The 16,094-nt window shown below is 39.6% G+C and overlaps 1 protein-coding gene across 2 annotated transcripts in view; it reads right to left on the minus strand.

Moving 5' to 3' along the window:
• afg2a (AAA ATPase AFG2A) overlaps nucleotides 1-16,094 on the minus strand; it is a 128,998-nt gene that overhangs the window by 111,753 nt on the left and 1,151 nt on the right. For both annotated transcript variants that reach the window (XM_028589954.1, XM_028589955.1), the window contains exons 2-10: nucleotides 14,765-14,889; nucleotides 13,334-13,491; nucleotides 12,186-12,244; nucleotides 10,039-10,695; nucleotides 9,799-9,928; nucleotides 9,095-9,151; nucleotides 8,560-8,683; nucleotides 6,932-7,033; nucleotides 6,386-6,539 (exon numbers count right to left, since the gene is read on the minus strand). In XM_028589954.1, coding sequence (XP_028445755.1) covers nucleotides 6,386-6,539; nucleotides 6,932-7,033; nucleotides 8,560-8,683; nucleotides 9,095-9,151; nucleotides 9,799-9,928; nucleotides 10,039-10,695; nucleotides 12,186-12,244; nucleotides 13,334-13,491; nucleotides 14,765-14,889 — 1,566 coding nt within the window. The remainder of the gene's footprint in view (nucleotides 1-6,385; nucleotides 6,540-6,931; nucleotides 7,034-8,559; nucleotides 8,684-9,094; nucleotides 9,152-9,798; nucleotides 9,929-10,038; nucleotides 10,696-12,185; nucleotides 12,245-13,333; nucleotides 13,492-14,764; nucleotides 14,890-16,094) is intronic.

Consider the following 16,094-nt stretch of genomic DNA (forward strand, 5'->3'; position numbering starts at 1 on the left):
AATCACTTTGCACAATTACCGAGTAAATCATTTAGGCCGTTCAGTCTAAGCTGGAGAAGTGGATGTTAAATATTGAGCCTGATCTTTGCCGTCAAATAAGAGGCAAACCAAAAAGCTTTCAGCTGACAAAGTGCAGAGTTGTGTGTTTCTTATTTCGCATAATCAATTTTACTGGCCCTTTTTGTTCCAGTGGGCTTCCCCTGTTTAGAGAAGCTTGTAAACAGTGTGTCCGGATGTGGCACAAACCAAACAAGCACGCACACGCATACACACTCGAACAAACGTGCGCCCTCACACACACAATTTGCAGTGTTTAGACTGTGGAAATGAGTCATCTGCTCGCACCGGGATCAGTAGAACGCCGACAGGACGACAGAGCGACGCCCAGAGTCTGCGAGGCTCCACGAGACCACATGGTAGCTTCCAATACCACACAAAACACCTGGAGGGATCCATTATGAAGAGCGGTTTGTGTTGTTTGTATAATCTGTGCTAAGCTGGGAACAGGGTCAATGTAACGTTTGGGGAAGTGAGATCAGAAGAAATCTGCGCCTATGTGGTTATATCGGAGGAAATCTCTTCAGAGATCAAAAATATAAATACAACACCTTCTGTTGGCTCTCTCTTCATCGTTTGAATCGCCTACTTTGCCCGTTTCTTCTTCTTCCTCTAAACTGTGGCTTTGTCATTCCTAAATTGTTCTAAACTGCTCTGAATCTGCAAATTCTAACACAATGGATCTTCTTAACCTTTATGGCTTGTGGCTCCTACAAGGAGGCAGCGTCTATTTGTGACTCCTCGTCGCAGGTTAGGGCCTCGGCATGTACAGGAGCTGTAGTCAGTTCCACTAAAGAGTGATTTTAAAAGGGCCTTTTTCTTTTTAAGGTTAGTTCTACGTACGGACAAGTTGTGGTTTTTTTTGTTGTTCTATAAAGATATAAAGCACACAAGTTCAGTGAAATGATGGCACCGAGCCAAGATATTTGTCTTTGCTAAGCTCTTATGCTGATTTTGATTGCTTAAATATGATGATAAAACTTTATTTTAAATCCATTAGATTTGTATATCTGCATCAGACAGTCCACTCTGGATTAATTCAAGTCGGTTTCATTTATATAGCCCAGAATCACAAAGTTGTCTCAGAGCACTTTTTATTCTTTGCTGTATCATTAGACTCTTAACTTGGATGAGGACAAACGCCACAATAAAAACCATTAACTACAAAAGTTCAATATGAATTCAAAATAAATATTAAGTGTAAAAGTTTAGTACTTGTTTGTAATTGACCAAATATCAAACTTTCTTCGCACCTTCTAATAGCTGAAAGGCAACAGAACTTCAATCATGTGAATCAGACGTGGAGCCGCGGTACTGGAGTTCTGCAGCGAACAAACAATAAAACATGACTTCTCCAATGGCTCTATCTGTGTCCAGTAACAGTGTGCGTGCTGACACACGTCTGACTTAAAGGCCAGTCAGAATGACGTGACAAGGAGATACATCAGATACAACCGCAATGCTGTCCATAAGGTTTATAAATAGAGTTACTGGCGTGCAGGCTGTACATTTTTCTGCTGTGACTAACACAGTCCAGCAGATCATCTTAATGTGTACATAAATCTGTCAACCTGCAAGAAACCATGATGAAAGCCATGTCCACTTCAGACACAGTAACTGAGACAGATGAAGTTCAGAGGAGTGACTCTGATAGAAGGTCAGCATTCAGAAACTAAAAAGAGATTTACAGAGACATGTGCTTTAGTTCTGCGAGGAGCTTGAGTAGTAAACTTGTAAAAATCTTATTGATTCCAAAGTTAAAAAGACAAAATAAAGAAATAACGATAGGTAAACACTAAATCTCTCTACAGCAGGGATCTCAAACAGGGGGTCCGGGACCTTTAGGGGGTCCTCAGAGTCAATGCAGGGGGGCCTTAATATTATTGTTTTTTTTTCAAAAATTAAAATGTCTTGAATCCAACATATTATTAGCAAATATAAGTCCCCACTGCTTGCCATCCACAGATACAGTTCAGCCTAAGGATTCCCTGTGCCATATGTATGTTTAATATTTAAACCTGATTTATAAAATCATGCCAACAATTATTAGGCTATTTTAACAGCTTAGTAGTCTATGCAAAAAAGGTAATTATAAAGGCTTTAGGCCGCCATACACGTTGTTGTAGGTCCAGTTTATTATGCAACTTCATTTGATACACTATATGTAGTAGGGGGTCCCTGCTCCATCTTTCTTTCAGTTAAGTGGTCCTTGACTTAAAAAAACATTGAAGACCCCTGCTCTACAGTACAGCTGAGTAGGCAATGAGTGGCTTTTATCCATCTCACTGTGCTCACATTGCATTCACTGCATGCAGCTGAGCTTGGCTGTTTACCTCCCCAGCAATATAACATGTGCCCACTAGAGGTCCTTAATTAAGGTTACTCCAGTTCAGCTATTGTTGGTCTGACCTTGCCTCCTGCAGCAGTGTGCAGTGAAGCAATGAGGGCATCAAATTATGCATTTGACTTGAGTTTTGAGATACATGTACTGTAATTCAGCAGCTTGTACTTAACTATGTCGTTGGGCTGCAAACAGTGTTTTCTGTAGCAACTAGTCATCAAATATTATCAGACCATCAAAAAGTGACTTAAATTCTGAGGGTATCTTGCGCAAACTGGGATCCACTGGCTAATCTTGTCAAACAAGGGAGAGAATTACCTCTTCTAGACTCAAAAAAAGATTTAAAAAAGTAAACAATACAAGAAAGGGAGCATAGTTTTTTGGGGGGTCATGAAAGGATTGTGCATAGGAAATATGGAAACAAATATACTTAATACACAAAAGTATGTTCATGTTTTCGACTTCACTAATCTTTGCTTTTTAGATGGTTAATGTTATTTGCTAGAATTAATGTGAATACATGCCAATGACAAACAGAGACAGGTGGCATATTAAAAGGAATAACTGAATGGTTCAGTCTCAACCCAGTTGAACACGTGGAACTTTTGTGGCTTCATGAGTTCATTCCCTACCACTAGCACCAAAACACTAAATGAAGCACCAAAATGCTTGCTCTTGAGGCAATTCTTGTGTCTTTGTAAATTCTATAGTTATCTGTAAAGTGTCCCGACAAAACTTCTGACTTGACACTATAAATAAAAAGGAACACTTCAATTGACTTGACTTTCTTTTGGGTTTTCCTTTTATTTGGCACCGATCGGTTTCTCATTAAGGGGGAAAATACACAACATTCAATCAATGATCAGTAACCTCTGACCTTAATTTGGATTTTTTTTTTCAGAAATTTGTAATTTATTTTTACAGCCAACAATTATAAATGGATTTGGCGAAAAAATGTAGACGTAAACCGGATGGGGCTTTTGAAAAGTGAAACGCATTCCTGTTTTTTTTCTCTTCAGCTTTTAAAATCCTACTTTTCATTAAAGGATCACGGCGTTCAACCTGGGTTCCCTTGGTCAGTTCACATGATGTAAAGCACAGATTTTCTTAATAATTTGTGTGCTCAGTGGAGTCTTAAAGGGGATTTGAGGAGACGTGAATGAAACAGACTTTAATAGATTTGGTATGAGTGTGCATTACATTACATACCAAACTGGCCGATCCGTGATTAACTGTAATTAAGTGCTGATTATATAACGCATCTGTCGTCAAGAAGTTGTTTCTGGGACTTGGTACAACTCTGACTGGACAAACAAAAACTTCCTGAATGACATCAAGATTTCCAGTCTATTCTTATGCACACACAGACATGCTCACAAAGAAGAAAAAACGCACATACAGAAAATCAAGCCACTTGCCTCTGCCTTTCTCCAGAGATGAGGTATTGGTTTAAATAGTCTTACTCTCTGATTTATAAGCAGGTTGGTATTGTACTGTGAAACATGCTTCTTGTGTGTGTGTGTGTGTGTGTGTGTGTGTGTGTGTGTGTGTGTGTGTGTGTGTGTGTGTGTGTGTCTAAAATCAAAGTCATAAGTGTGTATGCGTGCATGCTTCTCTGCAGCTGTGCAAGGTGAGGATCTTGTGCGTGACCCGAGCGTGTCGCAGCAGTCGCTATATTGTCCCCCTATTTTTATTTTTCAGGAAGCGGTGGGTCGGAGTGTACATTCCCCCAGCAGCTCATTGTTACCTGAGCAGCAGAAGGAAACAACTGCTGTTCCTACTTGATGTGTTTTTGTGCTTCTTCGTCTTTTGTTCCCTTCAATGAAAGCAAAGAAGGAAAAAACAGATATCAACTTGTGCATAAACGTGTGTGGGTCTGTCTGTCTGTTTATGTGGATTTAAACATGAGTGATGTTGAATATTAATGTGTATGTACAGTATTTATCTCACTATATTTATCTTATTTTATTTGGTTTTTAATAGTGTTATTCTTTAATGACAAGGACCTTTTTCTACCCTTAATTAGGCATCTACATGATACAGGCTTGCTCCAAACATTTAATTATACTTGTACAGTGACAATTAAAAGGTATCTTGTATCTATCTAGTAATTCTATTTACATTTCCTGCTCATTATTGTTTAACACCATAACAAAACAACACTATGGTTACAAATTCTATCTTCTAAAGTGCTGAGACATGAAATTGCTTTTTCATTCATGTAAACACAGCAGATAAATCATACAAACAGGTGCATGTAATAAACTGACAAACAACTGACTAACTAACAAATAGAGCTGCACCTGTTTTAGTCCATTTACAGCACCATGTTATGTGTTGAATTAGCACTAGAAATAAAGAAAAGGCATATTTTACTAATCTCCCTTTTTAGCTGGATAATCACAGTACTGCCACAATGACAGCTAGTTTCTGTGGCAGAGAAGAGCAGCATAATGTATGAGAATATTCACCGTTGAATATAAACTGTTGTTCAGATGTCTCGTCACCTTGTACATCGATAGATATTTGCCATTTGTTTTTTGAGTGAAGGCTAAAGGCTATGGTAGATACAACTAAGATAGTTAGCTAAGATGAAAAGGTAAATGTCAGAACTGCTTGCTAATTTGCTAGATAGATATTTCTCGTTTGCATAAAACCAGACTTTGAGGGGAACCTCTAATGGCATTTCACATGGTTGCCAGGAGATCGGACACACTACTCTGAGGCCTTTATTGCTGTATTTGTATTCTATTTGACCTCAGTTTGTATTTCATACTTTATTTTCAGAATGAAGGAGCTGGCATGAAGAAATAAAGCACTAAAGCATTAAATGCATTCTGAATCTGTTGGTTCGACTTTGGCGTACAGTTTGCGAGGGCCTGCGTTTGTTTAGTGATTTGGGTTTGGAGACTTTGAGGGAACTTAGCAGAGTCAAACGGGGTTGGGGAGGTTGTTGTCTCCCTCCGGGGCGTGAGGAGGTTTCTCAGAAAACACTGCCAGTCACGTCTGGACCTTTGCGGACAGTAAATCACGCTCTTTGCCGGAGTGCTTCCGCACAGCAGCCCCAGCTCCCTCCTCAGCTGGAAATGCAATACGCCACGTACCCCAGGCGTTGGGACCACCCAGGAGGCATACGGGGTCACACACACAGAAAAACAAATGTGCATGTGCTCGTCCAATCCCACACGCACCCACAATCAAGCACATTCAGATCCACACATACAGTATATAAGCCAAATATGCTTGTCCTCAGGATGTGAGGTGGATTGGTTTGTGGCATTAGGGGTGAGGGGGCAAAAGGAATTTCACAACAAGTGGTGGTTTCTGTGGTTTCTCTCACTAGGATCTGAATACCACAGTAACTCACAACTTCCTCTTTGGCAAATATCAAAGGATGGTTTACCCTCCGTGTTCAAAAAGGGCTGCAGGCATGTCAGACATTCCAAGAAAACATCTCAAAATATTGTTAAAAAGTAATTTAGAAAGTAATAAGTCACTAGGAATTGTGGTTTGGGCAAACAGAGGTGGAGTCAAATGTACCTAAAGCTTAATAACAAACTGTTGTCCGTATGCTATTTGTTTGTTGGTTGGATGCCTGAGCCCACGAGGCAAACCAAACTGCTAAAAGATGGTGAGCATTTTTGGGCCAGCTGGCATGCACGACTTTGTGTTGGTTTCCCAAATTATGTTGGTTTCGGGAAGAGGAAATCAATGCAAAGAACAGCACAACTTTAGCTGTGGATGTTCTTGGTTCAAGTGGCATTTTTATGATATCAGTTAATGACTTTGTTACAATCTATAATTGGCCCCATTTCGTACACCATGTGGCACAGGAGAGAATAGAAGGGGAAGATAAATTTAAATACGCTGAAGACCACATTCGGACTGTCATGAGCCATCAGGAGCCTACGACTCGAAAATGTGTTGTTTTTTTTCAATTCCTAAGCATTTGACTTTCCACATGACAGTAGGACAGTGTTTACTTGCCTGCTTCCTTGCAAACAGCTGCGAGGTCTGCTCCTACGTATCCATGAGCGGCGTCGGCCAGCTGCGTCACCTCCTCGGTGGTGGCTGTGCACGGTAAAAAGTTCAGCTGCTTTTGCAAAATATCTGCGCGCTCTGCAGCACTAGGAACTCCCACCTGCCATCATGAAATCAATAGAGCAATGAATTGTAGTACAGAACGTTTCATTTACACTTAAAGTTAATTGTGGCATTTGTGGAGCCCTCAAAGGCACCTTGAGGGACCCCAAACCATAAACGGATAGAGTACTTCAAGAGACTTTGCAGAGACACCGTGCAGGGCAATCATTGTTATGAATGATTATACAGACCAATAGCAAATACCATCAAATGTTGACATTTTAAGCACTGATCATTCTTATCAAGCAAACCGATTCACCATAAGCAAATGTGTTGAATGAACACACATGGCTGCTGGTGGGCTATAACACAGGAATAAGCTGAAGACATATCTGATGCAGGACGGTCTTTTTACCATCCACTTCCACTACAGTGTGTGGTAGTACGCACCTCCAGCTCCTTGTCAAAGCGCCCTGGTCGGCGCAAGGCCGGGTCGAGGGCATGGGGCCGGTTTGTGGCTCCCAGGACCAACAGCTGACCTGAGTGACCCTCCTGGAAGGACAGGAAAAGAGGAGAAATCAGTCTTGTCTGGAATCACAGTGGGGACACTGCGTTTATATGGAATGTCTAAACCATCTGGCCATCAGGACGCCTATAAATGTGTATTTTTTTAAGAAAGGAGTCAATATACATGTAAATATTTCAGTGGTGCTTATGTTACTCCAGGCAACAAAGTACCACTGGAAACTTTACTTACGTTATTTTTCCAGTGAAAACCCATTGAAGTTGAAGTGTGTTTGTCCACTCACACAGCTGTGGTAACTATGGGGCTGCTTTTAAAAACTATCAAAAGTGTAGAAATAACAATCAGGATGGATGTGGACGGGTACATTTCAAACTACCAGTGCCAAATCTGTGGTGCTGGCTAAGATGTGGACCAGGAATTACATGCAAATTGTTGCTTTTAGTCATCAATATCAACTTTCTAGTAAAACAGCCCTGTATTTAACTTCCTGACCATGCATTTGCTATCCAGTCGGTTTTTATAAGCAGAGCCTCAGAAAATATTTGACCTCCGTTCTGATGCTAAACGGTCAGTCCTGTGTTTCTCGGGGTGGTCTGCCTGCAAGATGAGAATTCCTTTTCTTTTTTTTCACCTTTCAACACAGCAGGGTGAATTGAAACACAAATAAATTACAGTGCAAGCAAGAATGCTGAGGAGCAGGAAGTGCTTTATCCACATTTCACAAACCAATCAGTGCTGATGGCCTTGGATCATCTTGTCTGGAAAACAAACGGAGCGGGCAGCAGGCAGGGCGTAGGTGTATCTGTGTAATATCACCAAGCCGAATGAAGGCTCTTTCTGCCTGGCCTCATGGAGATGTACCTTGCTGATAAAGTTATGCCAAATTGGCAGGACATGGCAACCTTAGGTGATCTGTTTCCCAGGCTCCCACTGGGTGGGTGGGGTGTGTGTGTGTGTGTGGGGGGAATCATCTTTTTTCTCATCAGGTACAGACAGAGTGCTAAAGAGGACAAACAACACCCCAGAGACACAACCCACAGTGTCTGAAGGGCGTCCAGCATGCAGAGATGGTTTCTGCATGATAATCTGCATTTCCAATGAGGCCATTCCCTGACAGGGCCACGTTCTGCTGAAAAGAGCCATATATTCTTAAGTCATGTGTATGCCGAACATGCATTGGTCAATGTAAAGTTTGTAATAATGATACGGATTGTTGATGGAATAAGGAATAAAGACATGCAGCTGTTAATTTCGTGCTTAAAGTGCTGGCCAGGGAATGAAAAAAGGACACAGAAAGAAGCGGCTATCATCATACAGTGTATAATTAATAATGTATTGATTAGTTGACTGACAAAAAAATGAATGTGCAACTATTGATTTTTTTGTAGTCGTCTTTGATTTATATATAATGAATTGAATATAATCTTAGGGTTTTGGACAGTTAGACAAAACAAGACATTTAACGCGATGCCTTGGACTTTGGGAACATGTGATGGAGATGATGTTTCACTATTTGATTCATGGAGGGACAAAGGGTAAAAAGGACACTTACTGAACCAATCCCATCCATCAGAGTCAGAAGAGAAGCAACGACTCGTTTCTCCACCTCATTCTGCGCTCCCTCTCGCTTTGGGCACAAAGCGTCCAGCTCATCAATAAAGATTATCGCAGGTTGTCTGGAAATCAAGAGAAAATGTGAGAAATGTTGTACACTAACGCTCTACATGGTGTTTATAAAATGACCAACAAGACTGTAAGAACCAACATCACAAGCTGATAATGACTTTAAGACCCAGTGCTTTAAATTATTAATCAAATTTCATTAGTTCTGTTCAATAAATGAGCTTGATGTTTGATTTGACCCTGTAAGCACATAAATGTTTGTACTGTTTGACGGCTTTATTTTTTAGCGAGAGTGCTTTTCTATTGCACAGGAAAAATGACTAAAAATATAACAAATTAGATTTATTACAAAAACAAAATACAAAATGCCAGCAAAAAGAAAACAGTGTTTTGCATATACAGAAAACAAAGGACAGTGGCAATGATGGAAATTTAAGGGCACGGTCAGCTGGATTAAAGTTTACCTCTTAGACGCTTCAGTAAATATCTGCCTCAGCCTCGCTTCTGTTTCCCCGTAGAATCTGCAAAGACATGAAACAACATTTTTATTAAAGTAAATTAAACCACTCTACAATTGAATTATGAGTTCAGATCATGTGCAGGGCTGTGTGCATTATAATACTGTTGTCCACACATAATAAAATCCCTGATATATTATACTGGGACAGAAAAGTGTTGCAAACAGGGTTTTTCTTGACTCAGAATCTGCCTTTGGGGGGGGGGGAACTACGCATGGCAGTAAGCATGATCGGTCCGCGTACAATAAAGGCAATGAGTCTGTGTTATCTTATGTGAAAGAAATGTATGCATGTTTCTGTTATTTCTGACAATTTGATAAACCCAAATGTATACTATGCTTGAGTATATAAAACCCCAAAAATAAGATTATTTATTCAAATAAATCACCAGAAGAGTCCAGTACAAGCCTGAATCTAGAGATGAAACTGAGATCAGCTCTCATATTCAAGTTTATGTTCTGCTTGTTCAACGGTTGTTTGGTAAATTGCTCTTAAACACATTTAGAGAGGATTTGAATTGCCATCTTTATTCTCAATGCTTATCATTTTGGTGCTAGTGTTTGTCCTTTGGGGCTGGCTAAAACCTCGACCAAAAAAAATTCCTCTATGCAGGAAAAACCCTGGCAAAGTTTTGAGCAATATGACCGTACTTGCTCATGATCTCGGGGCCGTTGATCACCGTCATGTGAGCTCCAACCTCATTGGCTATGGCTCGGCCAATCATAGTCTTTCCTGTGCCCGGGGGACCATACAGAAGCACCCCTCGCGGAGGTGGAATCCCTGCATAGAAAACCATTAGATCTTTTGAGTTTTCATGTTAAATTAAGCCATAGTTTACTCAACACTTTTCTTCTAATGTATGTGAAACAGCATTGTGCTGTCTGACCTACCATAGTTGGAGAACAACTCTGGGTGTTTCAGAGGAAGCTCTATGGTCTCTCTGATGACATCCAACTGGCTGCTGAGCCCGCCAATCATGCTGTATTTGACCTTTGACCTTTTGGCTTCTGCATCTGCATCCTCCTGCCCTGCTCTGACTCGGAAAACGACTTTAGTGGAGGAGGACAGGCAGTAGAAGGTGTCAGTACTCAGTGCTCCACCAGGGGGAGCTGTGGGGGTTTTATCTGCCTGCTCTGAGCTTAGGGAGCCTTCCAGACTGACGGCATCCTCTGCTGTCTCTGTAGGAGGATTCTGGGAGTTGCAGGATGGGGTGCAAGGAGCAGAGGGTGAGGAGAGAGAAGGAAGGTGGGCTGGTCGGCGCGGGGTGCTGGCTGCAGGACCCGGCTCTCCGGGCGTGCTTGGTGGCCCGTCAGCGCTGTTGTCATCCACGGTGAGCAAGCTGAGCTGCAGGGAGAGGTCGGCCGACGTGGAGTCCAGCGCGGAGGTCATCACGCAGGACTCGTCCGTGTCAGGGCTCTGTCCTGGGGGAGGAGCTGGTCTGTGGAGGGTGACTCCGTCCTCCCCTCGTATGGTATCGACCCGTAGACTGCATGACCGGCCAAAGTAGGTCAGGGGGATGACATTCCCAGGCAAAATGATGGACCCAACTGGCACAAGACAGACAAACCAGCAGAGCAGTTATGTCTAGAATATAACTGAACATAAACAGCAATTCAAACCCAGGACATTATCCATCCAGCCATGTATGAATGATGAATGATGGTGAAGAGGGCTAGCCCTGTTCTGGTCTGCCCTCTGGACACCACAGAGGAGGTGGGGGAGAGGAGGATGTTAGCCAGGCTGGCATCAATCATGGGCAACACCTCTCACCCCCTACATGAGACTGGGAGTTTCCTGAGCAGCTCCTTCAGCAGCAGACTGCTGCACCCTCAGTGCAAGAAGGAGCGCTACTGTGGGTCCTTCATTCCAGCAGCAGTCAGACTCTTTTAATGTAACATCATAATGTAGCACTGCTAGCTGTTTCTGCAATATGAGCCATCACTGGGCAATATTCTGCACTATGCATATTTATATATTTATTACTCTGTGTCACCTCCAACTGTGCAATATGTCATTTCTATTCATCCGCACCTTACTCATCTGTATATCTGTGTATATATTATGTGTGTGTATTGTGTATATTGGATGCCTGTATGAGTCTCCCATATGTTTTTAGCATTAATATAATGTTTTTTTGTTACTATGTATTTATTATGGTATATATTACCTCATAGATGTTTGGCACTGACAAGGACTGCACTTAATTTCGTTGTATCTGTTACAATGACAATAAAGAAATTCTATTCTATTCTATATATACACTGTCTGTTTATATACGGGTGTTTATTGTGTAAATATGTTTGTATTATTACTATTATTATTCTTATTATTATAACTAATTCTATTTTTTCTATTTCTTATACTTTACAGTATGTATATTTTTTCTCCTATGTCTACTTAATATGTATTTGTGTTATTCTGATGTGTATACGTTTTTTTTTTTTTTTCTTTTGAGCTGCTGTAGCACAGGAATTTCACCAGTGTAGGATTAATACAATCTATCTTATCTTATCTCTTAATAATGGAAAAGGGCGAAAAGAAAGCGGGACCTCACTTTTACATCAAAAGACAAATACGAGTACAAACCAGAACAGCTGTGCATACTGTTCACATAAACTCTTTCTGTATATATTCAGCAAATTATTGTAAATGTATTTAAATTAATACTGTGCCCAAATGTATGCATATCATACAGGAAGAAGACTGTAACAACTTATTTTTTAAACATTTTCCCACTTTTTTTACTTATTTTTGTTCATTCAGAAAGTGACCTTAATCATGGCCAGTTAGCTGATCTGCCAGCTATGTTTTATATTTCATTTCAGTGGAGGCAGAGCTGAAAAACAGTGCCCCTCTTTCTATTTAAGCTATGGAGAATCAGGTTTTGAAGGGAGAATCAATTCTGAATCAAACTGTGACATCAAGAATAGGAATTGAATCGTAAGATTCCCAAAGATTCCCATCTCTACTCCAAAAGTGCTTTCTACTGACGTGCCAATAAACATACAGTATAAACAGTGTGAAGTGACTGACTTACCCAGGGACCTCAGAAAGAAGTTCTTGAACTCATCTGTCTCTAGCGTGTCATCTTTTGACCTGAATGAAAGTTATATGTATGTGAGAATTAACTATAATGTACTATGCATATTTTTTGTTGATTTGACCAACAGTGTGTGTGTGTGTGTGTGTATATATATATATATATATATATATATATATATATATATATATATATATATATATATATATATATATATATATATATATATATATATATATACATACATACATATATATAAAAATATACAATTTCATCAACCAGGAAAGTGCCCCACTGATTCTCAACATTACTCATTAAAATCTCTTTTAAGGTTCAGCATCACATAGAACACAAAGCACAGATTTCAAAAAACATTGACAAATGAAAAGGATAATCCAGGATCACAAACACGTCAAATCCAAATATGTCGTAAAAAGTAATATAAAAAATATATAAAGATAATTACAAACAGATGCATAATGTGACTAGGCAATACTAATTATTGATAATTGATAGTTTGGCATTTGAACTGCAGTTGCAATGAGTCACCAGCAGATGGCAGCCTTTACCTGAGATACACAATATAAAAAGGTGTGTGATACAATCTAAAGTTTTTTTTTTTTTTTTTTTTTTTTTTTTTTTTTTTACAGGTAGAAAATGATTTCAGCTACAGATGTTAATGAATGAAATGAATATTACAGTTTTATATTTCTAAGCAAAATGACACAGTGGATATGGGATATATGCATAGTTAATCTACCTTCATTGATTAAAATAAGGACATTAAAAACTTAACATTATAACCTTTTGATTTATTGCAGTACTCAGGGTACAAAATTAGCACCATCCACCAGCCAAATGCTGGTAAAATATGCAAGTGGCTGGTAGATTTGCTTCACTCCCCAGCCCAAAAAAAAACAATAGCAATCTATTAAGTGGCTGGTAGAATTTGAACATTCACTAGCCATTTGGCCGGTGGACATAAAGTTAATTTTGTACCCTGTGTTTACTGCATTAGGTTTAGCTAGGTGTGCCTAATAAACTAGAAACGGAGTGTACAATAACTATAATGTGGTATACTTAGAAGATTATTATAATATGACTAATGTGTACTCTAGGCTTCTTGTCAATGAGAGCCAGATTACCGGTTAGAGAGGACCACCTCCTCAGCCTGAAGCACCGGACCTGTTAGTGGGTGCAGCATCACCTCGTCCCCTGACTTCACTCTGAGGTTATTCTGAGCACATTTCTGAAGACCAACTTTTCCGCCAGGAAAGGAGGCAACCGGCCAACCTAAGCACACCTGTAAGACAGAGAAATAGAAAAAAATGCTTATTAAAAAGGTTTCAGAGCTGAAAGATTATTTACAGGCAGCTAAAGGTTAGGACGGTTTTATTTATGGTTGCCTTTCTCGAAACTCAAGGACACCTTACATGTACAAATAGTAAAAGATAAAAACAAAGACCACGCAGAAATACAAAGAAATAAACAAAAACAGACAAATACAATTACACTGAGTATGTCAGTTTGAAGAGGTAGGTTTTTACACAGATTTGATCAGGTAAGGGTTAAAGGACAGTAGCGGTGTTAAAATTAATCATTGCATCACGATGCGGACCTGGACGTTCCTGCATCGATGCAGTGCCAGTCCATAACCGATTATGACCTACTGATGTTACTTGCTGATTTTCCACTCGCTGCTTTTTTAGTTAAATGCCTTCCGTCTGTTGTCTGCTGTATTCAGACTCTTTCAGGAAGTGTCTTTTTTAGGAGCAGATACAATAAAAAGGGGAGTTTGAATTGTGATGATGTGACTGCATGAATTTGTTGATTAAAAACCATGTGTAGTAATATATAATAATATTGAGGAGGAGTTGTATCGTGATGCATCGGGATATAGAATCGATTCGAACCATTGACAGGATAATCGTAATCGAGTCGTGAGACCAGAAGATTTACACCCCTAAAGGACAGTAAGACAAAAGAACATAGCACATTTAATATGTTACAGTGGAGCTTAAAAGTGCTCATATTATGCTCATTTTCAGATTCATAATTGTATTTAGAGGTTATATCAGAATAGATTAATGTGGTTTAAATAAAAAAAAAAAACATATTTTAGTTGTACTGTACATTGCTGCAGCTCCTCTTTTCACCCTGTGTTCAGTTCTCTGTTTTAGCTACAGAGTGAGGCATCATACTTCTCATCTTTGTTAGGAGTCACACATGCGCAGTAGCTAGGTAAGGACTACTAGCCAGTGAGAAGCAGAATATGAGGGCGTGCCACGCTAGCAGCAAGGCGAGCATTATAACGTGTTACAAAGTGACGCACGTTCGTCACCGAAGTAAAGGCTGGAATACAATAGAGCTGTTTGGAGCAGTTTAGTGTTTTCTGTTGGAGATGGTAAGTCCCTTTGGGGTGGACTTTGGGCTTTTTCACTTTGTAAACCTATAATGTGCACAAAAAAGATATATAACACAATAAAGGAAAAGAAAAAAGCTTATATGAGCACTTTAAGATAACAATACATGTGTTTACAACATATTGGACACAGAAACTGATGAGAAGACAACACCTCTTGTTGTCCTGTGGGACTCGTCAGCAGGACTGGTCGCCCGATGCAAACGCTGGCTGACTTCATGGAATTGAGGCTCAGTTGGACTAAAGTTGATCTGCAACTTTTGGGTGTTTTGTCATCCGCTGTGATGAAAATCAACAAACATTTGATGTAAAATAACACAAATAATAAAAAGACCCATATTCAGACTTTACTTGAAAAAAAGGTAAAGTAGTTTGCTGTAAGTGTCCTCAGGTATCAAAAGTGAACTTACTTATTCCGAGGGATGTTCTTTGTTAAATGATTAATTATTATTCCTTTGTGAACATATAAAAGTCGTTTTATTGTTGTAGCTCATCCACATCATATACTACTGAATAGGTCAAACTATAGCAACGCATCTTATTTTATGATCTTATCATGCCTTTTGAATGTAATTTTTGTTATTTTTGTCCACCACTGACAAACTACTCCCAATTTTAAATAAACCAAGTAGATTATAGTAGTTAAAGGCAATTAAACAACTGTTCTGTTAATGGCACAAAAAACAAATTGGTTGAAAAGATTTGCAAACATTTGACTGGTGCTAATCTTGCATACTGAAAAGTTAAACTGGCTGTATTGTGAGTAGACCATTTAAGAGAAGGTTTAAAAGTGTTTTAGCTATAAGTAGGCTGAACCATTGTGAAGCACTAGCTAGTGAATCTGGTTCATACAGTGTTGTCTGGAAGCAGCAGGACAATGGCATGTTTCCACAATATTGTGCTGAAGTTTCAGTGTTGACTCTAACCTTTAGAGAATTATGTTCAAAATTGTTGAAGTCAACAGGTTTTGCTTGCTGTAATCATTCCTCCTGTTCATACATTAAGATATCCTAAAGCTTTCCCAATGTAAGTGAGGGGGGACAAATTCCACAGTCATTTTTTCTGCACAAAATATATTTTAACGTGCTGATAAAGCTTGAGCATTCTGAATAAAGTCTGAAAGGCAAATCAAGCAGATATCCTCCAAAGTTAGTCTTTTTGGTATAAAATATTCTCTTTGTGCTTCCTTGCTGATAAGAAATTATGTCACTAAATTTCCTGTCACTAAATTTCCTCGAAGCTGAAAGCTACTTTTGCTTCAGTCAGTGACTCATTTTAAATCCAATTTGCTTGAGAACAGAGATAGATCTATGACATATGTGTCTCTGTTGTTGCCTAGACGGGATAAGTACAGACAGCATCACTGAGTGCAGCAATGGACCACGGCAGGTCTCCCATCTTCATACTGCAGATTGGTTCATTTGCTGAAAGCATTTACATAAGTAACAACTGTTTTAAAGCCTGTAAAACGTTTGGGTTTATGG

The sequence above is a fragment of the Perca flavescens genome, chromosome 10 (genome assembly GCF_004354835.1).
Source record: "Perca flavescens isolate YP-PL-M2 chromosome 10, PFLA_1.0, whole genome shotgun sequence".
Classification (NCBI taxonomy): domain Eukaryota; kingdom Metazoa; phylum Chordata; class Actinopteri; order Perciformes; family Percidae; genus Perca; species Perca flavescens.